Source organism: Anolis sagrei, chromosome 2 (assembly GCF_037176765.1).
Source record: "Anolis sagrei isolate rAnoSag1 chromosome 2, rAnoSag1.mat, whole genome shotgun sequence".
NCBI classification, from domain to species: domain Eukaryota; kingdom Metazoa; phylum Chordata; class Lepidosauria; order Squamata; family Dactyloidae; genus Anolis; species Anolis sagrei.
The window spans coordinates 98577567-98604163 of NC_090022.1; the positions used below are offsets into that span (position 1 = coordinate 98577567).

The following is a 26597-nucleotide window of genomic DNA, read 5'->3' on the forward strand; positions in this document are numbered from 1 at the left end:
TACTTCTGTCTGCCAGAGCACTTTTTCTGGCCTATTGCAATGCCTACCCGAAAACATGGTGGGTTGGTGTCTCTTTAGTGCTTTCTTGCCTCACTAAAGTACGAGGGGCTGCTGATAAGTCTTTGGCTTTGTGTTCTTGTTTTGTTTCTGTGATAATGAATGTTACATCACATGAAAGCTGTATGTGTCTCATATATGTTTGCAAAATTTTGTGTTTGTAGCTTATGGCAACAATGATCTAGGTACACAGGAAAACAAAATGGCAGAGTCTAAGGCTATATTCACAGCAAATGAGAGCAGAGGAGTGATAAAATTCTTGTTTCTGTAAGGAAAGTTCGCAAAGGATATTCATGGTGATATGTCGCAGACAATAGGGGATCAATGCCCTTTATATTCTATAGTTAAGAACTCGGTTGCTAAATTTAAAATGGGCCGTTTCAGCACCAGTGATGAGGAATGTTCTGGATGACTGAGAGTGGTTGTTGTTCCAGAGATCATCAATGTTGTGAACAACCTCATACTGGAGAATCGGCGAATTTCAGCTAAAGGAATAGCAGACATCATGGGGATTTCTCATGAACGTGTTTGTGTCATTATCCATGAACATTTCAACATGAAGAAGCTCTCTGCAAATTGGGTCCCCAAATGTTTGACAACAGGTCAGAAAAGCATGTGGGTGAAAACTTCACAGTCCATTTGTCAGCGTTTCCAGACTGATAAGAACATCCTGGATTGACTGGTCACTATGGATGAGACCTGGATTTATTTGTATGACCCTGAAGCCAAGGAGCAGTCAAAAGAGTGGACGCACAGTGGTCCTCCTCATCCAAAGACGTTCAGGGTGCAAAAATCAGCAACTAAGGTGATGGTGTCTATGTTCTAGGACAGGGGTCCCCAAACTACGGCCCGCGGGCCACTTCCGGCCCGCCAAGGGCCCTGATCTGGCCCGCAGAGGAGGAGCCCCCCCCCCAGTGCCCCTCCGTTGGCTGGCACATGCTATCCGTCAGGCCAAATGAACAACGTGAGCCAGCCAAGGGAGGCTGCTCCACGTGGTCTACTCGCGAGTAAAGCACCTCGCGAAGTGCTTTACTCACAAGTAGGCCGTGCGGGCCTGCTCCTCCCTTGGCAGGCTCACGCTATCCGTCAGGCCCGATGGACAGCGTGAGCCAGCCAAGGGAGGCTGCTCTGCATGGTCTACTCGCAAGTAGGCCGCACGGGCCTGCTCCCCCCTTGGCAGGCTCATGCTATCCGTCAGGCCCGATGGACAGCGTGAGCTAGCCAAGGGAGGCTGCTCCGCGTGGTCTACTCACAAGTAGGCCACATGGGCCTGCTCCCCCCTTGGCAGGCTCACGCTATCCGTCAGGCCCGGTATACAGCGTGAGCCAGCCAAGGGAGGCTGCTCCGCGTGGTCTACTCGCGAGTAAAGCACCTCGCAAGGTGCTTTACTCACAAGTAGGCCACGCGGGCCTGCTCCTCCCTTGGCAGGCTCACGCTATCCGTCAGGCCCGATAGACAGCGTGAACCAGCCAAGGGAGGCTGCTCCGCGTGATCTACTCACAACTAGGCCACGCGGGCCTGCTCCTCCCTTGGTAGGCTCACGCTATCCGTCAGGCCTCATGGACAGCGTGAGCCAGCCAAGGGAGGCTGCCCCGGCGCTACATGCAGTCATGCTGGCCACATGATCTTGGAAGTGTCTATGGACAACGCCGGCTCTTCGACTTAGAAATGCAGATGAGCACCACAGAGTCAGACACGACTGGACTTCATGTCAGAGGAAAACCTTTAACCAGGAAAATTGTGGAAGATCCAGGGTGGGAGAAAGAACACTTGTCTGTTGGAGGTAGGTATGAATGTTTCAATTGGCCACCTTGATTGCCATTTCATAGCCTGACAGTTTTTAGGGACAATCCTTTGTTGAGAGATGATTAGCTGGCCCTGATTGTTTCTTGTCTGGAATTCCCCTGTGTTTGAGTGTTGCTTTTTATTTACAGTTATAATTTTAGAGTTTTTTAAATACTGGTAGCCAGATTTTTGGTCAGACTAGAAATAGAAAGATTTCCCATTCTCTGCTCCTGGAATTACTGCCTAAAGAGGGCTAGAAAGAACCCCCTCTAAGGGCCCTTCCACACAGCAAAATAAGATATGTGCAATGTGCAGAGGAATTTTTTAATTGATTTTTTTTTTTTAAAAACTATAGTCCGGCCCTCCATTGGTCTGAGGGACAGTAAACTGGCCCCCAGTTTAAAAAGTTTGAGGACCCCTGTTCTAGGATAAGGAGAGCATGCTGCTAGTGGACTACCTTCAAAATGGTTCCATCATCAATTGAAGGCATTACATTGAACTTTTGGACCAATTAAAGGCAGCTCTGAAGGCCAAAAGGCGAGGCAAGCTGTCCAAAAGAATTTTGTTCCTGCAAGACAATGCCTTTGCTCACACTGCACAAGCGACCATGACAAAATTGGTGGAGTTAGGCTTCCAGCTGATTGACCACCCACCTTATTCACAGGATCTAGCTCCCTCCAACTATCATCTGTTTCCAAACCTGAAGAAACACCTCAAGGGGACCAAATTTCACACTATTTCTGATGCCATGGCTGCTACGAATGACTGGTTTGAGTCACAACCGAAATCCTTCTTTTTGCAAGGCTTAAAGAACTTGGAATACCGATGTTAGAAGTGTGTTGATATCAGTGGAGAGTATGTGGAATAAAGTTTCATCTTCCTATCTGGTTCCTTTCTGGGTAAAGCCAAAGACTTATCTGCAGCCCCTCGTACAAACCCCAGAATACTGAAGGAGGCAGAAACCTGATTTTAAGTGGATTTTTTCTCTAGTGTGATGAAGTAGCTGTAGCTCCTTCCTGCTGGCATACAAATACGAGGCAAATACTCTTTCATTGCAAAGGCTCATGGTTTCTCTGATCTTTGAGATTTTCTTATCTTCTCATCTGTAAGCTTGCTTTTTTGTTTTTATGTTTTTTAAAACTGTACTTAACAGTAGTTACCCTGGTATCCTGTGGCATGCCTAAAAAGAGAAGGAAGTTAATGGCAGGGGGTTGGACTAGGTTGCCCATGTGGTCTCTGGTCTCTTCCAATACTATGATGTTATTATTCTAAATATTTTATTTATGCTCCAAACCTTCCACTATAAACTCTTCTGAATATGTAAACCATTCTCTGCTCTATAGGATAACAGTGAATAAATTAATATATTCTGTTACTATTCGTTCTTTGAACTGCAGAATGTCCAAAGACAAATATACAATTTCAAGTATGCAAAGAATAATTGTGATCATGTTAGATAGAAATTTAGTTCAATCCTAACTGAAGAAATCCTGAAGTATTACATTTTCCAAAGTATTCCTTGTATCAGATCTGGTTTCATATAAAAACGGGCACTTCATGGTAGCTACATCTTTCTTGGAGATGTAGGAAGAAAGTTTTAAAAACAACTGTGTCAGTGAGTTCACATTTGATTTCTTTTGTAAGTTCTAAACATTCTCCAGCAGATAGTACTTTCAAATGTCTTTTGCGGCAACACACCAGCAGTCAATAAACTACGTTTTCTCCTCAGATGCTAAAAATTAGAACTTTCCTATTCTCTTATATATTATTTTATTTCCCAACTGCTGCTTTTAAAAAGATTTCCTGCAGAAGTACTTAGATATTTGCTTTTGTATTTTAAGGGCAAAGAACATTTGAGATCTTTGGCTATAGAATATCCCACAGCCCAAATCTGCTGCACAGGGATTTAATCATAATTGCATGTATTTACACACCAGAACAATTTCAGCTTGTAACCACTAAAGTTATTACTGTGACTTCATAAATGCATCCAGAAGCCAGTCAAAACACAAGGCATAATAGTTTTTATTTAAAACAGCTTGGAATCTTAAAGAAACAGCTTCTTTAAAGCAATCATTTTATCAATTTTAGCAGTAATAAACATAGTAGTTATTTTTATAATGCATCAGCTATGCCAGAAACAAAACATAAATCATGCTTGTCCTATCTTCAGTCAAGATTTTCTGAATACCATGGCAGTTTAAATACACTTAGATAGACAAATATATGCTATATTAATAACCCCAGAGTACATGAGATGAAAAGTACAGAAGAATTCCTGAAGTCCCATTTTCTGCAAGGGAAGAAAATGCTTGGATTGCTCACAAAAACAGGTAATAGGGTACAGGAACCTTATACAGTACTTACTTTATTAGGCCATCCTCCATGTAAATGTCAGCATAGAATGATTGATCATCATTAACTATCCTTCCTCCTTTAATAAGAAGACGATCACTCTGCAAGTAGAAAGAAAGAGTCACAAGTACTGAAATTTTGCAAAATTTTTAGTATGAAATTTGCATAGTGGAAATGGAAGGAGATACACAAAGTATTGACATTGGTTATGTGAAGCCAAAATAGAGCCTTATTCGGTTGCAAGGGTTCAAAGAAAGTGATATTAAGGACAAATGTCATGCAGAAGAGGTCAATAACTACTGACATTAGCCATTCTCCTAAGGATGCTAACCATCAGATCCTTTTCTAGCATTGTAGTAATAACAGGCAAAACCCTAATACTTGGGAGTTTCCCAAAAAGATTAATGCAGGTAGGAGGGCATTCCAACTATGGCATGGAAAGACTTGAGAGAGAAACTTCTCAGCAGTAATGCTCCACCTGTGGAATGCCATTTTTTCCAGTGCCAAGTCAAAAAATTTTTTTGTTAAAGCCATTGGGGCATAAGGTACTTTTATGTGCACATACACATTTGTTTTAATTGCCATTGCATTTTGGGCTATTTTCACTCATCATGTTTAGTATGTTTTTATTCTGCTTAATTTAATTGCTTTAATACAGAATTTAAAAAAAATATTTTATCTATACCTAAAATACTATAATATAAGGTGGGGTACAAATAAACATTTTAGTAAATAAATAAAAGAAATCTTACTAAATATAGATGTGTGTATGCATGTACATGGTGTTAATTAAATACAGCACAGAAGAATAACACCAATAGCTCAACATTATTTAACTATATAGCAGTTTAAAGAAACAAATAGTATCAAATTTAAACTTAACTTCTAATGACAGATTTTTTCACAAAGGCAAGATATTATAAATGAGCACATGTGCACGCACACACACACACACACACACACATTTTGTATGCATGTTCAACGGGGGTTGTTGGACACTTCAGTTTGCTTTCATACCCATCATAATCTATAATACCTTTTCCCCTGAAGTACCCTGCAGACAATTTTATGAAGTATGGGTCTTATTTCAGGTGTCATAAGACAGTTATAACACAAATGTAATAGTTTTCCAGCTGTCTAAATGTATTTTTATACATTACTTTTTTAACAGATAAATGCGGTGTCAAGTCTGCCAAATGAAATCCCATTCCTATTCAGTATGAGCTATCAAGTTGCAAATTTCCTGTCCATTTCCCTATGGTTTACCATAAGATTTGTATTTAAATATGCTTATGGCTTCCTGTCTAGCAGTATTCCACTGAAAAGATATTATCACCATTTCAAAACCTGTCAGGTGCAGAAACTCTGCATTACAAAGAAACAAAGATCTAACACAATGAAGGTGCAAAAGGAAGGACAAGGCAACTTCCCACGCCAGCTTGGACTTAATTCCTAGGTCACAGCCCAATTTAAGGGGATATTTATGTAGCACTATACATGGGGGGGGGGGGGGGGAGAGGGAGGAATGAAGCAGTTGGTTTTAGCTAAGTGTGGGCCTCAGGTTAACAGACTAAATTGCTCTCAGAGACCACATGAAGTTGATTAGAATCATGGAAATAGCAGTGTCTGGGCAGAATGTTCACATGGCCAATGACTTTATTTTGAGACAACTCAAATTGAATGTATTTTTCTAAGAAATGATGCCATATATTACTTTGTATAATTAACAGAAAAATATAAGTGTCTCACAGAAATACAAAGATGCCACATAAGTACATTTGTACCTTTTTAACATTTTCAAATTGAGAAAACATGCTTCTGTGTTATCATTCTCCAAGTTCCCAAAGCATTTGACTGAACATCTGACATTTGGTTTCTGCTCTTACTTTGACCTCAAATATCTATTGACTTTCTCTACTTCCTCAACATCTAAGTCAATTTATAAGATGCCGGTTATTTTCTGAAGTATATATCTCTTTCTTCACATCTTCTTGTCTTTACAACTTAGCCTCACAAGGAGGGCAGAAACTCACGCAAACCAAATCCACAGATCCTAGGAACCATGGAGAAATGTTAATGTTGCCATCCAGTTCTGGGAAAATCATTCTTTGTTCATTTCAATACTAATGCAAAGCTCTGAAGATATTTAAACACTGAAGTGAATGGGGTAGCTCATCCTTACAAGGAGCTCCGTGAGGACTCTAAACCTCAGGAATTTTGAATGAAAGCCGGTATGTTTGTTTTAGAAGGTCAGTTTAGGTTAATCATGAAAAAGGAAATTCACTGAATCTCACAGGAAAGCTGAATGATCATTTCTATTTTTGTTATCTGTGTCATCTAAAACATCTGAACAAATATTTTAGAGATCCTATTATTTTGTGTTTACTTTTTCACCAGTGCTGAGCTATAGAAAAAAAACCTAATACTTTATCTACAATCTGCAGTCAATGTAAAGAGAAAACCTTTCCTGTGGTCTATTGTTTATACAGACTGGACTCAGGTGCTGAGATGTGACATAAAAAGAGGAACATTAACATGTTTTGAGGAGGTGAAGGAGAAGCCTTGTCAGCAGAAATAGAGAAAATATTCAAAGAGGAAACCCACAAAAATTGCCCCATGAAAATTCACAATGCTCTGGGATCAGAGAACATGTAGTGCCTATTGGGAAGATGGTGGAGAGGAATTAAATTGAGCATGGCTTGCTGGAACAGTAATCACAACACACCACACAACGTTTTGTTGCGAGCATCACTTGCCTTACCTCTTATTCTAAGCAGCTGCATGTGCTAACTGTTCTGTTAAAATAAAGCTGACTGGGGAAATTCCCATGTCAGCAACTCCTATTTCTAAACAAATTGAACTGTCTTTCTAAAGTGCTCAGAAACTTCAGCTGACCCCAAAAGCTGCAATGAGATTGCTAACTGGGGCTGGCTACAATTAACCCATAAGTCTCTTGCTGCAACAGTTCTATTGGCTTCCTGTCTGTTTCTGGACACAATTCAAAGTGCTGGCTATGGCTTAGAGCAGGGGTCCTCAAACTAAGGCCCGGGGGCCGGATGTGGCCCTCCAAGGTCATTTACCCGGCCCTCGCTCAGGGTCAACCTAAGTCTGAAACAACTTGAAAGCACACAACAATAACAACAATCCTATCTCATCAGCCAAAAGTAGGCCCACACTTCCCATTGAAATACTAATAATTTTATATTTGTTGAAATTGTTCTTCATTTTAATTATTGTATTGTTTTTAAGTGTTTTTTGCACTACAAATAAGATATGTACAGTGTGCATTGGAATTCATTCATGATTTTTTCAAATTATAATCCGGCCCTCCAACAGTTTGAGGGGCTGTGACCTGGCCCTCTGTTTAAAAAGTTTGAGGACCCTTGGCTTAGAGAGTCCATTGGTCCAAACTGCCTGATAGACTATTTCTTATATGTGAAAAAAATGTGAAAATTGCCTCTTTTGTATTGTATCTTAAAAGAGAAGACCTGAAGGAATGGGTCGTTTTTGAGGGGAAGAATCAGGATTTAAAAGCTAAGTGTCACATATGTAACACTCTCTCTGTAACTCCCAAGACAGATCTGAATCACATTTGGCATGCAGATCCCCCATGACCAACAGAAAATAATGGAGAGATGTGGGGAGAATTGACCCTAGATTTTGGGACTTACAGTTCACCTATACCCAGAGCATTTTGAACTCAACCAATGATGGAGCTGGACGAAACTTGGTGCACATGCCCAACATGCACAACTTTGAATACTGTTGGGCTTTGGAGGGGATCAACCAGAGAGGGTAGACTAGTTATAGTTCATCCAAATCCACAGATCGTCCAATTGATGATGGATCTGGACCAAACTTGGCACACAAATCCAACATGGCCAACTTTGGATACTCCTGGGGCTTGGGATTGTGTAATCGCTGGTCTATTTTAACCTTCATTTTAACCTTCGTTTTTAATTTTTGTGGTATGACATTTTATCTTGACATTTAATGATGATATTTTTAGTTATCTCTTAACCTAATCAGGTTTGAATGTGTGTTGGTTCGCTATTGTGGGGGTCTTGGGAGGGTGATTGTTGTCTGTTTGTGCACGTTTCTGTTTTTGTTTTTAATGTTGATGCGGTCAATAGACTATTCAATAAACTTTGCTTGCTTGCTGGGGTTTAGGAGGACTGACCCAATATTATGGGAATTGTAGTTCACCCTGCATCCAGAGAGCCCTGTGTCTCCTACCAATGACAGATCTTGGCAGACACACACACCCAATGACCAAAAGAATGTACAGAGAGCCCTGTGTCCCCTACTGATGATCAAACTTGGCATGCACACACACACACACACACACACAGGATTGACTGGAGTAGCTGCAAAACGGTACTTTCAAGGCTATTCCCAGTGAGGCAGCCCAGGATAATATTGTTGATGGTATTAAACGCCATTGAAGTCTAACAGAACCAATGGACTGTCCATCCTGTTTTTGGAGTAGGTTATTCACCAAAGTAATCAAAGACATCTATATCCCATAACTAGCCCTGAAAACAGATTGAAATGTATCTATATGATCTGTTATACCCAAGAGTCCCTAGAAGGCCACCACATATTCCCATACCTTACCCCAAAACAGGTCCCTGGCTGATAATTATAGGGAGATATAGAGAAGGCTTTTCAACAAAGTCGTCACACAATTGCCTTCTTTAGACCAGGGCTATAAAACCTTTTTCCACCCACACCTTTTATGCCTGAGAAATGTTTACATGGCCAGTCATATAAAGTAATCATTAAAAAAACCCAAACATTAACAGATAATAAATTAGTAAGGATTCTTAAACAGTCTGATTTTCCTTTTTATTAAGTATAGCTGAAGTATTTTCTGCAGAGTCCACTGTATATGCTGCGCGTTGTTGCTAACAGATTCGGGTAAATGTCTAAAATTACCACTGGACACCGATAAATGAATATTTTGGATGGAAAGGATAGATAGGAAATGAGAAAGACATTTGCCAACAAATATAGAGACAACAGAAACTAAAGATTTATATAGAAGAAAGAAAAGGAAGCTTCTTCGACAACACCAAGGAAGTCGGACCGAACGAAGGGGATATCCCCAATCTTCTTACCTGTGCTTTTAAGACTGCACAACTTCACACCTTACTCTTACCACCTATTTTCGCCCCTCCTACTTCATTTTACCCCTTCTTGCAAACCCCAAACCCGCACCCCCTACCTATCCCCCACTGACCCATCCTATCCCCAAACCTATCTCCCTTCTTCTTTTCTTTCCTATCTGCTTTTAAGATGTAAATAAGAAAATCTCAATAAAGACATATATTAAAAAAATAAAAAAAATAAAAAAAAATAAAATTACCACTGGGGGGCACTTAGTAAGTTTTTACTGTTGTGAAATTTTTCGCAACCCTCATCTTTTTTTATGGGATTCACAGTTTAAGAAGCAGGCTTTAGACAACCTGGAATTTTTCTTTGTTGCAAGGAAACAGGAATTAGTTATTTCATCCACTCAGCCATTTCTCCTCTGGCCTGATTCACAAGCCAGACAAGGTAAGGTCTAGTGGTTCTCCTCTCTTCAAGCATCCTAGCATCCTCCACATCCTCAGGCTCCACAAACTGAAAAGTAAACAATAATAACACCAAAATAATACATCTCGAATTGTATTAACCAAAATAATAATAACAAGCATTTTTAGTTTAGTTAATAAACTATAGTTTAATGTAATATATATCATTTATTGGTGGCTTCGTATTTATTTTAATCTGTATTTGTTGTAACATTCTGTAAGATGCTTTGAGCACCAGTTTTGAGAAGAAAGGGATATAAAAGTGTCATACTGGAGATACTCCTGTATTTTGTTGACATCATGTATAAATTGAGGGCAGGTTTGGGGGCCAAAATTATGAATTTTGACGTGACACATGGGTAAATTGAGGATAATTCCACTGAAGGAAAAAGCACCTTCAGTGGAATACTTATTTCCTCATGCAAAAAAATCTGGCCTGCTCATCACTACTGTGTCTAATTTTAGTCTCTTCAGTTTCAAATCCCTGCTGGTCTGCTAATCTGGGTTTTACAGTACAGCTGAAACGTGCTACTTTTAAAATACAGAAATAGTTTACATATCCTTCAACTGTCCTGATCTGGCAGGGAGTCTAATTCTCTGTCATCCCAATTTTTCAGCTGTTTTTTTTTTAAATGTCCCAGTTTCTCTCTCCTCATTCCACTTTCCCCCTTTCTACCTAATTTGCTGGCTTTCTTCTGTTAAATGTTGTGTAGGGAATGAGTTTATGCTCATCAATTTTTCAAAAATTCATATTATAAAGGAATTCCCATAGAAACAGTGCCCCCAACTGTTTCTGTCCTGATGACATTTATTCTAACGTTACTCTTCCAAGATTAAGTGAACAACCAATCATCAAGAATTATGAGAAATATTTTATATTAAGGGAAGAAAGCACGGAGTGTGCTTTTTAGCATAGTAAAGATTTTCAAATAGGATAAAGGATTTAATTTGCAACCTAACAAAGGATTTCATCAACAAAGTTGTGTGCATGTATATGTCTCTGTATGTGTGTGTGTGTATATAAAATAAGATATTTATGTAATCAGGATTTTGAAATGTTATGTCCTAGTCTATCATTGAAGGAGGAAATATCCATATCTTCCTACACTTTAGAAACCTTACAGGACCTCAAGGAGGATAGAGAATCTGGGTACAGCCCTCAGAGCTAAATTACACATTATAGTAAATGTGTATTATGCAGCTAAGCCTCACAGGTAAGAATAAAAGTTCCCACATGGATTTGGATTACCAATCATGTGTTCTTTGGAGATGTCCTGACCAGAAGCATTTTATTTGCATCCTGAGGACTTGGGGAGGGGGAAGGAGGAGAGACTACTTGTGCAAAGGGAGTGAATTTAGGGGGAAAAGCTGACTGTAAAAAGATCTTTAACTCCCTCATGTGTATAATCATCCTCTCTCAGCCTCACAGGAAGGGAAAAGCAAAGCTCCTCTAAAAATGTTTGCCAAAAAACAACAAAAAAACAAACCCGTGACAGGATCGTCATAAATTGGAAGTAATTTTAAGGAACACAACAACTTTGTGTAGAGTGATTTCTGTCTGGCTCAGAGCCTCATATGCTTAGTTGTAATTACATTAAAAAGAGGGACTCTGTTGCATTTTAAGTATTTAAGTGAATACACAATTTAGCGCACACTGCCACTTTTCTCTATTTTTTTCTTTCTGCTGGGCATAAAATGCTTGTGCAGTATGTATATTTTTCATCTCTGAATTGAAAAAGAAAGAAGAAGCAAACAAGCAAACTAAAACTAAAGGCGCTTCATGGTGGATTTAGAAGCAATTTTATTGTCCTCAGTGTTGTTCCTTTCTCAAAAAGCTTGTATGTTTTAAAAGATATTCCTGTTGCTACAGAGGTCAAAAAGTATATGTGTACTAATAGTTGTACAGTGCTTTCATCTGTATAGTGTGAACCAGATCATGGATAAGAAGTACCCAAGTTAGAACTCCTGCAATATTTGTGCCTGGACCTTGGGTCAGACATACACACCATGTGAACAACAAAGGCTTTCATCCATTAGCTGGGAGGCAGAAAGAAGGGGATACATGCAATGACATCATGTCTATTTTGGCATGGAAGATTCTGGATGCATTCAGATGTAAGAGGAACTGAAGAGGAAACCAAGCACTTATCAGGAAACGGGCCAGTCTAATGCAACAGCTTTTGCATGCTTACCAAGTGCTCCCAGACTATTACAATAAACACACTGTTCATCCTGCCAAAGCTCATTTGTGCTTCCCCACACCCAACCTCATCTTCCTGCCAACCCAGTGTCAGGCTACATCATTAGCCACTGCTGGCCTGGGGGAAAATTATCTGGAAGGTGCAGATGACAGTGGAGGGGAAATCACATTCATGTAGTCATAACAAAGACACCAAGAATCCAAGTTCTTCTTAGATTTTCTTTTGGGACTCTAGCACAACTTTGCTGCTTCTGAATTCTCACACAGAAGTTGTCCCATCAGTGTTCCTCATATAGGAAGGAGAAGCATTAGTCCTCCTTGACTGCAGAAGTGCCCCTCAAAATATGAAAAATATCAGTTTCCTACCACTGGCTTTCAAAGAGAGGGATATACAACAAATGCCAGTGTACATGTTTCCTGCAGCTGAAGCTAGCACACACAGGTGAAATGTACCTTCAAGTCAGGCCTTGTGGTTAACCACAAGCATAAATCACTGACATGAGTGTTATGAATTAAATGGCTGTATGTTTGTCTTTGTTGTGGTAGATTTACAAGACTAGTTCTTCAAGCAAACATGCAAGCCATATAGACAAATGAATCTGCACAGATTTAGCAAAGAAGCCCGAAGCATAGATATGTGAATTGGTCCCAGGAAAGATGCAGAAACTTCCCACACCTCTATCATAGTCTGCTGGTTTCTACAAAGTACATTGAAGTCTATGTATCACCAGTACACTACAAAATGAAGTGGATTGATACAAAGGAACTTTTAAAGAGAAATTATTACTTCCACTAAAATAACCCATTTTAAAATGTAATCTGAATTCAGTTCAAATGTTAAAAGCCTGCATGTTCAAATTATTTAAAATGACACTAAACATGCTGAGTTTTAAAGCTTGCTCCTCTAAATAAGTTATGAAGCAAAGGCAAAAATGTACAAGTTTCAAAGTCAAGTACCTTAACTCATACATACTCTAGTTATCATAGCAAATTCTATAAATTTGTAAATAACATCTAGAAATCATTTCCCTTTCCCATAATTTGTATTAACATTTTGACACGGAGAGAAAGAAGTTGGTAACATAAACTCTTGTAGATTCATCTGGCAACAAAAAACCTGAACTCATCTTGACTCCAGTGCTGGCTGTCTCCAGGAAGAAAGGCAATTTCCAGTGAGTATCCTGGGTTTTCTGCCCTTAACTCGACTTTGCCCTGCTTTAGGCAAAGTTGAGGAGAGGTAGCCCAAGTTTACCTAAAACTCCAGAACATCCATGTGCTTTGAAGCAGTCTGGGCAGTTGGACTGAGTTCCATTCAGTCCAATCTACTATGCAGACAAATGTTGCCGCCATCACACTTACCCTGCACAGATCAGAACAGGGGAATGGCATGGTTCATCCTCTATGTTGTTGTTGTTGTTGCTGCTGCTCCCTGTTCACCAGAGCTTGATAGGCGCCATCACAACCATATCTGTTAATGTCAGAACGGCTGCTAACGTGACCAGTAACAAGAAGGTGACCACTCTATTGACTTCTGACATCAGCAGATGCAGCAAGAAACAGTCAGGGGCTTCCAGTGAGCTATGTGGCCAGCAGGGAGTGGTGGCAGCAATATGGAGAATTGGGGGGACGGGCTGTTCCTCAGAGACTGGTGTAATCTTGGCCTAACTGGTCACTACTGCTGCAATGCAGCGAGTTCAGCACCAGCTTGGAGCATAATGTCCTAAGCTAAGACTGGCTCTGGATTAAACATCCAATGGAGATATGACCTTAGTCTATGAGAGTTTATGTTAAAATTTCTTTCTCTTGAACAATAACGGAGATATCCGAGATTCTGAACCTGATCTCTAATAGAAGTTCAACATCACCTTTAAAGTTTGGCTTAAGCCAAAGTGATTTCCATCACCTCACTAATATGAAAGCTGCCAATACTGACTAAAAGTTATCTTACTCTGTTCTTGCACATGGACAGATAAACATTTAATTTCAATGTGGCTTTCTTGATTTCAAGCAAACATAAACTGTACTGTGCAAAAGTCAAATGGGATAAAAGAGCAGAGGCCCATATATAGCATATAGTTTTAAACGAGGTAGTAATGGTCATATCAGTCCATTTGTGTGCATGTTAATAAATGAATTTAAAAAATAAAACCTTGATTTAGATCATGGACATATCAAGCCTTTTCTCTTTATGGTTTCAAAACTCACTGCATTTTATGCAGATTACTGTTCCTACCAAGAATTTCGATTGATCTAAAATCATCAAACAAAGGGTCAATGTTAAAGAATAATTTCTGTTTATATTCTTCCATTATTTAGTAAGCACATGCCATGTGTAGCTACAAGCTATCTGTAAATTTAGGTGGTTTCTCCAAAACCATGTCTTTGAATATTAATCCCAGTGCACATGTTGGTTTCTTAATCTAGTTCTTTTATTCTTCTGGAAGCAAACTGTAGCATTAATAGAACCCAAAAATTTAGCAAGCATTGCTCCCCTCTCCCCATGCTTTTAAGGTAAAAACACAAAAGACATGTTTATCGAAAAGTCAACCTAATATGATAAGATACCAAAATCAGATTTCAATATTGACTCTGGACAGTCACTGTCACTGGGTGTATTGTATGTCTGTAACTTATTTTCTATTTCATATTTTTTAAAGAAAATTAGTAGGCTAGATTTTTCTTTTGAAATAAGATGGTGGATACTTGAGACCTTTATTCTCCAAAGTTTGCGCATCTTGTCTTTTACACAATGTTCTTATAAATCTTTAAGCACAAGTTTGATTTTCATAAACACTGTTGTGATTTCAAGAATTTGGTAATTGTGAGGTCAGACCTCACAAGCTCTGAAGATGCCTACCATAGATGAAGGTGAAATGTCAGGAGAGAATGCTTCTAGAATCTAGAACATGGCCATACAGCCCGAAAAACCTACAACAACCCAGTGAAAGCCTTCGACAATACGAAGACTTAAATGTTTTTTGGAAAAAATAATAGGATAAAGCTTTTAATAGTATGTTATTATAGTGGCTTGTATTAGGTTATTTTTTGCCCTTTAATGAGTATATTTATTTATTTACCACATTTATATCCTGCCCTTCTCACCATGAAGGGGACTTAGGGCGGCTCACAGCAAAGGCACAATTCAATGCCTTGAATACATATAAAAATAAAACAACATATACTTTATCTATATAAATAAAAATGTAATGTTTGTTTGTGGGATTAACAGAACTCAAAAACCACTGGACGAATTGACACCAAATTTGGAGACAAGACACCTAAGAACCCAATGTATGTCCTTCACTCAAAAAAATTGATTTTGTCATTTGGGAGTTGTAGTTGCTGGGATTTATAGTTCACCTACAATCAAAGAGCATTCTGGTTTTGGAGTTGTAGTTCACCTACATCCAGATAGCACTGTGGACTCAAACAATGATGGATCTTGACCAAACTCTACACGAATACTCAATATGCCCAAATGTGAACACTGGTGGAGTTTGGGGAAAATAGAATCTTGACATTTCGGAGTTGTAGTTGCTGGTATTTATAGTTCAACTACAATCACAGAGCATTCTGAACCACACCACCGATAGAATTGGGCCAAACCTCCCACACCGAACCCCCATGACCACCACAGTGGGCCACAGCAAGGCATGGCAGGGGACAGCTAGTACTTTATAAAATCCTATAGATAGCTTAATAATGTATCAACTGGGGTTTGATTATAGGACATCATATAGATACAAAAAGTGTCAACATGAACATGCATATTTTGGTGTGTCCACATTCACATCACCACCATTAAATAATATGGAGTGTGAGGATCTGTGGTCGCTGTCCAAATCCAGAGAATCTACTGTATCTCATTCATTTTTTTTTGTAATCTGTCTCAAATTCCAATTCTTGTAATCTAAGTGTTGTTATTGCTCTTGGTGATGCTGGTGACAAGGATAAATATAACATCTGTATTTAGATTAAAAAGTAAACATGAAGAATTTATTAATAGGTGTGTAGTGTGCTCAGAAAAGCTCTGTGTGAAATCATAGGAACAATCTATGCTATGGGGTTTTGTTTTTTTTTTTGAAAGGATAAAACCTTTCCCAGAAAAATGACTATAAAATCACAGTTGTCTAGACAGTTTCTGCATCTTGGATATATTGCCTGGAGCAAATTTAGTCAATTTGAATCCGGAAAGTTTTTGTTTTTTCTTTAATGGGTTAGTAGAAGCTTGTCATTTCTAATTTTTACAGAGAAATGGAGGCCCAAAGGTAAAATGACTTGCTCAAATCTATTTACATCAACTATGTGATTCTCCTTTTAGAGCAGGCTTTTCTCCCTTTTGGTGTACAGTGAACATCTTTTCTTTTCACAGTATATTCCTCAGTTGTGTAGGGTATAACGCATAGCCAAGTTGCAAACACAATAGAAAGACACCCATAAGTGTATCTTTTTGGTAGCAGTTACAGCACCAAGACTATTCATGACAGGTGTGAGAGTCACTTTGTGGAATATGTACATCTGAATTTACATGGCCCCTCAGTTTGCAGGGATGACAGTTGTATTTACATCACCTTCATAAAAACAGAGGACACAGCAGGACTCTTGTCTACAAGAGAAAAAAAGTTGTCATTGCATTACTTTTCAAGTGTTTCTTTTGGTAAAATGAATGACATATTTTAAGTTCTAGTCTGCATCCAAACAATGTGCATTGTGCATTTTAACATGGAAGTATGTCTTGGACTTTTTCTTCTCTGAGTTGTATCTTGACGCATGTGTCTTATTTATTTTTCAACATCAGTGACCTATTAAGTACAGAGAAGGAATGAGAGTTGAATCCAGACAGGAAAGTAGTATGAGCATTATCCAAATGGGAAGAAGAGTAATGATGAAGAAGTGATGGGCTTGTAAGAAAAGGCCCTTTCAGCAAAATTATGGAATCAAAATGTGCTTATGTTCAACATATACAATTCTCTGGATGATTCTGTACAGCGCAGTATATTTGTGTGTGAAGTTGCATGTGCTTCCCATAACTGGAAATCAGAACGTAATTCTGATGTATGAATATTTAAAATAAATCTAGTCAGCAGTAGAAGAACAAGGAGGAATGAAATCTAGTCTGTCTAGGAAGGAGGAAGATCCTACATTCCTACCTGACATGTTTCTAAAGATGGCATGGCAAAAAAGGGCCTCCTCCAAAGACATTAAAATATGAGCAAGCTCATATGAGAAGATGGAAGTCCTATAGAGCTGCAGAGGGCATAACTAGTATTTTAATTTCTGTCTGTAAACAGACTGGTAGCTCATGTTATAACAAGGTATACTTTTTCTGACCAGTCCTATTCAATACTCCACCTGCAATTAAGCAGGTTGAGTCTCCTGAACACTTTTCAAAGGCAACCCCACACAGAACATATTACAGGAATCCTGTAATCTTCACTTTTTGACACAAATCCACCTAGTTTTTCCAATGAATTCTACAACCTCTCTAGTCTACATCACAATGGCAGACTGAGCTGCAATGCTCATGGCTGGAATGTCATCTTCAAGACAGCAGTTGCCACAAACGACACACTTTTTTGCTGCTGTATATGATGTGTTTTAATTGTTTAGGATATTGTTGTGATAGTATTGATGTTATTGTGATAATTTTCATTGTGTAAACCGCATTGAGTCACCTTATCAGGCTGAAAAATGCGGTATAGAAATGAAGCAAATAAATAAATAAACAAATAAATAAAAATAGTCACATATAAACAGTACTAATATGAGAAATAGTAATCTCACATTTAATCGTACTTTCAACATAAACATCCAAAAAGATCTGAAGAGAGGGCAATACTGTGTTTGAGTGAGATAAAAAGATATTAACTCTTTAACTCTACATGATTTGTCCCTAAAAATAATCCAGAAATGTTTATGCTTAGCTTCAGTCCAAAAGCCCCATATATATCACCAGGCCATACCATTTGGGGGAGGTATATCAGTGTGTTCAGACCAACATGCATGATTAGCAGTGGGATTCATTATCAGTTATGACAAAAGAGGGCCTTTGCTTTTAATCCAGCTGCTCACTGTCCTTAGGGTGGACTTCATGGCCTCTCTTACAGCACTGTAATGAGAAAAACACAAGCAGCATGCAACATGCATTGGTGACATGTGGCAGTTGGTGCTGTGGACACATTAAATCTTGAGCTATATTATGCCTCTTGGAAAGCATTTCTGATTGTAGGATGAAACATAGGATAGGATCAGATTAATTTCCTGAGTAGCCACACCCTTCAAAATTCATGTGACACGTTTTTTCTTCAGAACACCTAGGAAAGCAGTTCCTCATCCATTTCCACATCTCTTCATATTCAAGTAACATATATTCCATAATAGTGCAACCATTCTGCAAATAAAATATGACGTCCACAGGGAGTACACGTATCAATGATTGACATACACAGTGGTCGACGTGTCAGTATATCAAAATCAGGGTTCATGGCCAGAAAATGATTCCTTTCGCAATTATTATCAATTTAAATCTATTTTTACAATAACCTATAAAAGGGGTTTTTAAAAATACTTTTAAAATCACAGACTCAGATACGATCTATTTATTTTAAGTAATTCTACTCTAGCATATTCAATTCATTCCATTAAAAGGTAACATAAAGCTAGACAAATCAATAAAAGAGACAACACTGAAAGAACCTCCCAAGAACCTCAGAAATGCTCCTTTCTTGTTCCACAGCAAAGGGCTGCATATAGAAGGGAGAATAGTGCCAAAGGAGGGCAGAATATGAAATCTCTAACCAAGCCCTCGGGTGCTGCTGGACTGCCTGTTATTTCAAAGAATGCATTGGATATGATGGATACTAAGGTAGGTGTGGCTACTCTACACAGAGCATCAGAGAATCAAAACTGCTGCAGTCAGGTACAGCCACACAAAAGAAAAATGTATTAGGGCATTTAAATAATGTAGGTCACACCTTATACACCCAGAAGGAATAGATGCACCACCGTCACAAGGTTAGTGTGATAAATATTTACATAGCTGTTTATTTGCTTTAATTGAAAGCAGGTAATAACTATCTTGAATGGTAAAAGGATTCATTCCCCCGGGTTAATCTTTTGGCATTAAAAGCAAATCACTCAGAAGTGTTCAAAATGGTTCTTCTCAAAGCGGAGTGTGAAATAAGATGTCGCCTATGTCGACTCCTTTTCTGTAATTAGTTCCAAGTGTATAAAAACAAACACAACCTGGTATGTCTTTAGTTAAGCTTAACTCCTTAAATCAAGGTCACGGGTAGGCAAATATGCCAACAAAATAAATCCTTTAGCATCTATTTTATATGACTGTGTTAAATTCAAAGACTGAACAAAGAAAATAAACTATTACATAAAAATATTTCTCTGCAAGGCTCAATGAAAAAAGAAAAGGGAGTGGAATTCTTTAGAGATATGACTTGCACTCTGAACAGGTATACTGAGAAGACAAGCTTCTTTTCCTCCACCTTCTATATGTGTGTGTGTGTGTATGTGTGCTTGGGTTGTGTTTCCTTTGTTTGCCTTAAAGATGGAGTAGCCACCAGTTCCCCCAATGCATACCTTATTCCACAAAAGATTTCATTAAAATGCACAGGAGACAAAGCCCAGCTGCACTCCTTGCATCTAGAGCCAGCAACAATAAACCCCAGGCCTTTTAGAGACCAAGGGGGTACCCTACTGCAAGGCGTTTCATTGCATCAACAATAAATCAGGGTGGGGTATAGAGCCACTAGAAATTCATCTGCATGGCACGCACTAAGGATGATGAAAAGCATTGAGATTTTTTAAAGCATTTTCCTTTCATGTTCACTCTTCTTCAGTGAAATGAACGAACAAAAACCCCACTACTTAAAGGCAGAGAAAAGAAACCAGAGCTTTCACTCTTATATTCCTCTTTTTCCTGCGCCAAAGCACATGACGCACCCAAATATGCAGCAAACAAAACTATGCAGCAAGCAACTTGGACACAGCCTCTTTCACTGCTTAAACGAAAGTGGTGACAGGTCAAAACAAAAATGAAAGGATAAAAAACAACTTTAAAATGCAGCTTGACTTGGTTAAATCTACCCATTCCATGTCCAAAACCTTTTAAAAGCGAGCAAACATTCTAAACTAGAGAAGCGACAACACTCCCACCAAGCAGGTCTATAAGACAAAATGTCACTAAGTCCTCATTATGCCCCCGCAGAGAGGACAACAGATTGGGAGCAGGGAGGGGGAGTCAATTGCAACAGTTTGGGACAGGAAGATATTGCAGACAAACACCATGGTTCTGTCTAAGTACAAAGGTTTTCTAATTAGTAATGAACAGTATGGAACAATGCAGATTCTCACACCCATTTTTACAGAGATCATAAATAATAAAAGATTTGCTCACTTGGGGCCATCTCCTACCACCACCCTTGCTACATAACGTTCCTATTAAACACACATCCATCTGTATTAGCTTCCAAGAAAAGGGATAAATAGTGCTGGGAGTTGCCGAGGTGGAGTAAGTTGCTACACAACAAATAGGAAAATCATGCATTACAAGGGGAAAGGGAGAGGGAGGGGAGTATTTGCCACTCACAGTTATCCGGGGGATGTTCTTCTTGCCCTGGTAGCCAGACATGATGTGCCGCGGTTGTTGCAGGGACAGAGCCGGCTTCTGCTCTCCAATCTCTGAGCAATACTAGCTTGTAAAGAAGCTCAGGCTCAGGTGGAAGAAGACCGTGCCTCCTTGCTTTCCTCTTCTTCCCCTTTCAGTCTCACTCCCTCTCTCCTGCCTCACACAATAGTAAATCCTCTCCCTCCCTTATTTTTTTTTACCAATGACAGCTGGGACCCTGTAAGACAAGAATGGCTGATGAGGCGACTCCTCCCTTCTCCTTCTTCCCAGTCTCGTTTTCTCTGTGTATTGATTCCTCTCTGCTCGCTGCATTTGCCTCACCCACTCTGAGCTGCTGTCACTGCAGGAAGCCATGACAGCCACTAGAGGGTAGCAGTAGAAAGACACAGGCACCAGATAAATCTACAATCCCTTTCCCAGGGATGTTCACTGCAATGTGCAGAGGGGAAAACTAGAGGCAACACAGACCAGGCAGGACAGTAGAAAGGAATTGGGCAGCAGCAGCAGCAAGAAGAACCAGGGCCCTATGAATTAGTTTCCTAGAGCATACTGGGAAGAAACCACAAAAATGCCTTCTCCTTGGGCAATAAACAATTTCTAGCTTTTGTGTGTGTGTCACACAGATTGTTCAAAAGAAAATGTGCATCTTGTGAAAAACATGTGGCAAGACACTATTATGCAGTCCTCATATTTATTAGTTCTTAACATTGTTTCTCTTTATATGAAAATCTACCTAAACGCTCTATTACCAAAGTCATAGAATCAAACTAAAACAGCAAGCTCTCACATGGAGGTGCTTCCCAAGAATTCCACAGATTTTAGACTTGATAGAAGAGGAGCAGGATAGAAATAGATCTGCAAGCTGTATATTTCAGAAATCAGTAATTCTTTTAAAATAAACCAAATCTATATAATATGTTTCATCAAAGGCTTTCATGGCCGGAATCACCGGGTTGCTGTGAATTTTCTGGGATATAAGGCCATGTTCCAGAAACATTCTCTCCTGACGTTTCACCCACATTTATGGCAGGCATCTTCAGAGGTTGTGAGGTTTGATGGAAACAAGGAAAATGGGAATTATATATCTGTGGAAAGGATAGGAGGGATCCTCTCACTTCTGCAGGAGTTTACCGTATACCATGCAGACGCGAACAAGTTTACATAGGGACCACTAAACGTAGCACTCAAACACAAATCAAGGAACAAGAACGGCACTGCAGACTAACTCAATCAGAGAAGTCAACCATAGCACAGCACTTGATTAACCAACCTGGACACAGTATATTATTTGAGAACACAGAAATGCTGGACCACTCTAACAACTACCATGTCAGACTACACAAGCCACTGAAATCCACAAGCATGTGGACAATTTCAACAGAAAGGAAAAAACCATGAAAATGAACAAAATCTAGCTACCAGTAATTTTAAAAATTCTAAAATCAGGTCAGTAAACAAAGAACAACACACAAAACAGGGGAATTCCAGACAAAAAACATTCAGGCCATCTATTTACCTCCCAACAAAAGATTCCCCCAGGCAGGAAACAACCATGCCTTGAAGCTGCAAGGATATTTAATGCTAAAAAAGGTGATCAATTCACACTTGCCTCAAACAGACAAGATTTCTTTCTCCCACCCTGGACATTCCACAGATATATAAACCCCACTTGCCTAGTTTCCAACACACCTCACAACCTCTGAGGATGCCTGCCATAGATGTGGGCAAAACATCAGGAGAGAATGCTTCTGGAACATGGTCATACAGCCCAGACAACTCACAACTCTATATAATATAACTTTGGTAAGTTTTTGGTAAGTCTCTGTCTCTTAGGAAAATGTTGAAATGACTAGACTTTTTTCTACAGAAATACCACATTTCAATCCAAGCACAAGCTAAATTCTACAGAAAGAAGTCCCACAAAACAGGGAAGAATAAAAGTAAAAATAATCTTTTTCATCAAATCTTATAGCATATTAACTTTATTTGTTCTATGGAGTTTTATAGTGTGGTCTAAGATCATTGATGTAGTTTGGAGATTAAATTGGGCTTTATATCTAGAATCATAGAACCCCCTGCCAAGAAGCAGGAAGATCCCATTCAAAGCACTCCAACTGATGGGGGTACCTGATGTGAGATAATCTCCTACATTTGCAAAACATATGTGTACATGAAGTATCCGCTCTATAAGCTCTCTCTTGTCCTCTATGTGCCTATGTATGTGTATAGAATACTGTATAATCACTATTAGGCAAGCCTGCACAACCTGCAACCCTCCAGGTATTTGGGCCTCCAATTCCAAGAAGCTCTGGCCAGCTGTTCTAACAGACAAGAATTCTAGGAGTTGAAGTCCAAAACACCTTGGGGGGGGGGGGGGGGCACAAGTTGTGCAGACCTGCTATTAGGAGATGCGGAAGAATCATATTAAGCACATATATCAGAAGTACCATTAAAATTCTACAGTTTTAGCTACAAGTCTCACAATGTGGGGCTTATAACTACCCTAGTACACTGAGGCTGAATCTATACTGTAGAAGTCTCCAGGGAAGTAGAATTGAAGTAGTTTAACACCACTTTAACTGTCATGACTAGACGCTGTGGAATCATGACAGCTGTAATTTTACAAGGTCTTTTGCCTTGTAGATTTGTAGTTTGCAGGTGCCTCACCAACCTACAAATCTCAGAATTCCATAACATTGAGCCATGGCTGTTAAAGTGATGTCAAACTTGATTAATTCTACAGTGTAGATGCACACTCAGGTTGCAGGTACTTAGACTGCGTTGTTTTTAGACTACACAACCTCCTTGCAGGAGCCACCAGTGGTGCAGTGGGTTAAACCACTGAGCTGCTGAATTTGCTGACTGAAAGGCTGGCTGTTCAAATCTAGGGAGCAAGGTGAGCTCCTGCTGTTAGCCCAAGCTGCTGCCAACCTAGCACTTCAAAAACATGCAAATGTAAGTAGATCAATAGGTACCGCTCCAGCAGGAAGATAACGGCGCTTCAAGCAAGCCACATGACCTTGGAGGTGTCTATGGACAATGCAAGCTCTTCGGCTTGGAAATGGAGATGAGCACCACCCCCAGAAACAGAAATGACTAGGTTTAATGTCAAAGGGAAATCTTTACCTTTACTTTAAATCCTTACAAATTATTGTATGGATTATACAGGTAGGATCAGACCTTACTTAGGACATTCTATAAACCCAAGGTGAAGGCATCCTTATTGAGCTTGTCCTTGTGTCAATCTACAATATCTAGTGATTCTACAATTGAAACTAATAGAATCATAGAATTGGAAGAGACTTCATGGGCCATCCAGTCCAACCCCCTGCCTAGAAGCAGGAATATTGCATTCAAAGCACCCCTGACAGATGGTCATCCAGCCTCTGTTTAAAAGCTTCCAAAGAAGGAGCCTTCACCACACTCAGGGCCGAGAGTTCCAGTGCTGAACAGCTCTCACAGTCAGGAAGTTCTTCCTCATGTTCAGATGGAATCTCCTTTCTTGTAGTTTGAAGCCATTGTTCCATGTCCTAGTCTCCAGGGAAGCAGAAAACAAGCTTGCTCCCTTCTCCCTGTGACTTCCTCTCACATATTTATACATGGCTATCATATCTCCTCTCAGCCTTCTCTTCTTCGGGCTAAACATGCCCAGCTCTTTAAGCCGCTCTTCATAGGGCTTGTTCTCCAGATCCTTGATCATTTTAGTCGCCCTCCTCTGGACACATTCCAGCTTGTCAATATCTCTCTTCAATTGTGGTGCCCAGAATTGGACACAATATTCCAGGTGTGGTCTAACCAAGGTGGAATAGAGGGGTAGCATTACTTCCGGATTAGTCCTAATAAATGATTCTGATTTTTCATGAGTCTTTATTCTCATTGCTTATTGGTTTTTATTTACTAAACAAGTTTTAAAACGTTTTAAAAACTTTTTGTCCCGTCAAAATCTATTCAAAAAACACTACTTTTGAATCCATATAATCTGGATTTCAACATGAGCTTTCTCTCCCCCCCCCCCCCCCCCAATTTTTGCTGGACAATTTCATTTGAGATCTTACACTTTGTATTTATATTTCACCCTCAGATTCTGTTCGGTCATATGCATCTCATCTGCCATACTTTGAAATCAAATATTAATCTGAAAATAAGGAATCCAAATCTGCTCCCTCTTCCTCATGACAACCTTTCACATATCTAAACATGGCTATTATGTTTCCTCTCAACCTTCTCTTCTGCAGGCTAAACATACCCAGTTCTCCTCATAGGGCATGTCTCCAGACCTTTGATCATTTTAGTTGCCCTCCTCTGGACACCTTCCAGCTTGTCAATATCTCTTTTGAACTGTAGTGCCCAGAATTGGACACAGTATTCCAGGTGAGGTCTAACCAAAGCAGAATAGAAAGGCACCATGACTTTCCTCGATCTAGACACTATTCTCGTTTTGATGCAGTCCAAAATCCCACTGCCTTTTTTAGCTGCTGCATCACACTGTTGGGTCATGCTCAACTTGCTGTCCATTAAGACTCCGAGATCTTTCTCACATGGACTGTTGTTGAGCCAGGCATCCCCCAATATGGATCTTTGCATTTCATTTTTTCTGCCTAAGTGTAGTATTTTACATTTGTCCTTGTTGAAATTCATTTTGTTAGTTTTGGCCCAGCTCACTAATCTGTTAAGGTCATTTTGAATTCTGATCGTGTCCTCTCAAGTATTAGCTATCCCTCCTAATCTGGTGTCATCTGCAAACTGGATACGCACACCTTCTAACCCTTCATCCAAGTCATTAATAGAGATATTGAACAGAACAGGATCCACGACCGAACCTTGCAGCACTCCTCTCGTCACTTCTTTCTAGGATGAAGAGGAACCATTGGTGAGCATCCTTTGGGTTCGGTCGCTTAACCAATTACAGATCCAACTAACAGTAGTATTGCCCTGCCCACATTTGACTAGTTTGCTTGCAAGAAGTTCATGGGGGACTTTGTTGAAGGTTTTACTGAAATTAAGATATGCTACATCCACAGCGTCCCCTGTAACTATCGAAAAAAGAAATAAGATTATGGTCTGGCATGACTTGTTTTTGAGAAATCCATGTTGACTTTTAGTAATCACAGCATTCCTTTCTAAGTGATTTCACACTGCCTCCTTAATGGTCTGCTCCAGAATCTTTCCTGATATTGATGTCAGGTTGACTCTTCTACCTTCTGGACAACAAAACTGTCTGCATAGCAAGTGAGGAATTTGTTGGACCTTGTACTCTTGACAAAGTTTGCTTTCCAACAAATATCAGAGTAGTTGAAGTCCCCCATTATTACTATGTCTCTTCTTTCTGTATGTTTGGTCATCTGGTCAAGGAAAATTTCATTCAGTTCTTCCGTTTGGCTTGGAGATCTGCAGTAGACCCCCACAACTACATCTTTTACAGTCCTTGTTCCCTTAATTATACCCAGATGCTTTCAACCTGGTTTCCAGAATTGAGGTCTTAGATCTCTTCACAGGTATAAACATTTTTGACATATAATGCTACTTCGCTCCCCTCTCCTGTTTGGTCTATTTATCTAAAACAGGTTATGCCCCTCCATTGCTACAGTCCAATCATAGGACTCATCCCACAAGGTTTCAGATATGACTACTACATCATAACTGTTTTGTTGTGCTAGGAGTTCCAGTTCATCTTGTTTATTTCCCATGCTCTGGCCATTCGTGTATAGACATCTAAGCCCATGGGACACTCCCCTTAGCTGTTTATTTGAGATTATTGTTCCTTTGCTGCTTGGAACTTGTTTTTGTCCAACCCTGTCTTTAGCCTTTTGTCTGTTCACTTCAGGCCTTGATAAACTACTGTTTCCAAGGATAATGTCACCCTCCCCCACACAACTAAGTTTAAAGTCTGCCTGATCAGGATTGTCAGTCTCTGAGCAAAACATTCCTTCCTAATTATATGAGGTGCAGCCCATCCCGTGCCAGTAGACCATCTTCTTGGAAG

At 39.6% G+C, this 26597-nt stretch overlaps 1 protein-coding gene across 2 annotated transcripts in view; it reads right to left on the reverse strand.

Moving 5' to 3' along the window:
- DPYSL3 (dihydropyrimidinase like 3) overlaps positions 1 to 26597 on the reverse strand; it is a 71689-nt gene that overhangs the window by 23980 nt on the left and 21112 nt on the right. The window contains exons 1-2 of one of the 2 annotated variants that reach the window (XM_060765135.2): positions 20576 to 20947; positions 4210 to 4298 (exon numbers count right to left, since the gene is read on the reverse strand). In XM_060765135.2, coding sequence (XP_060621118.1) covers positions 4210 to 4298; positions 20576 to 20617 — 131 coding nt within the window. In that variant the 5' untranslated portion in view covers positions 20618 to 20947. Of the gene's footprint in view, positions 1 to 4209; positions 4299 to 20575; positions 20948 to 26597 lie in introns of those variants that run through there. The other variant, XM_060765134.2, reaches the window with a different exon arrangement.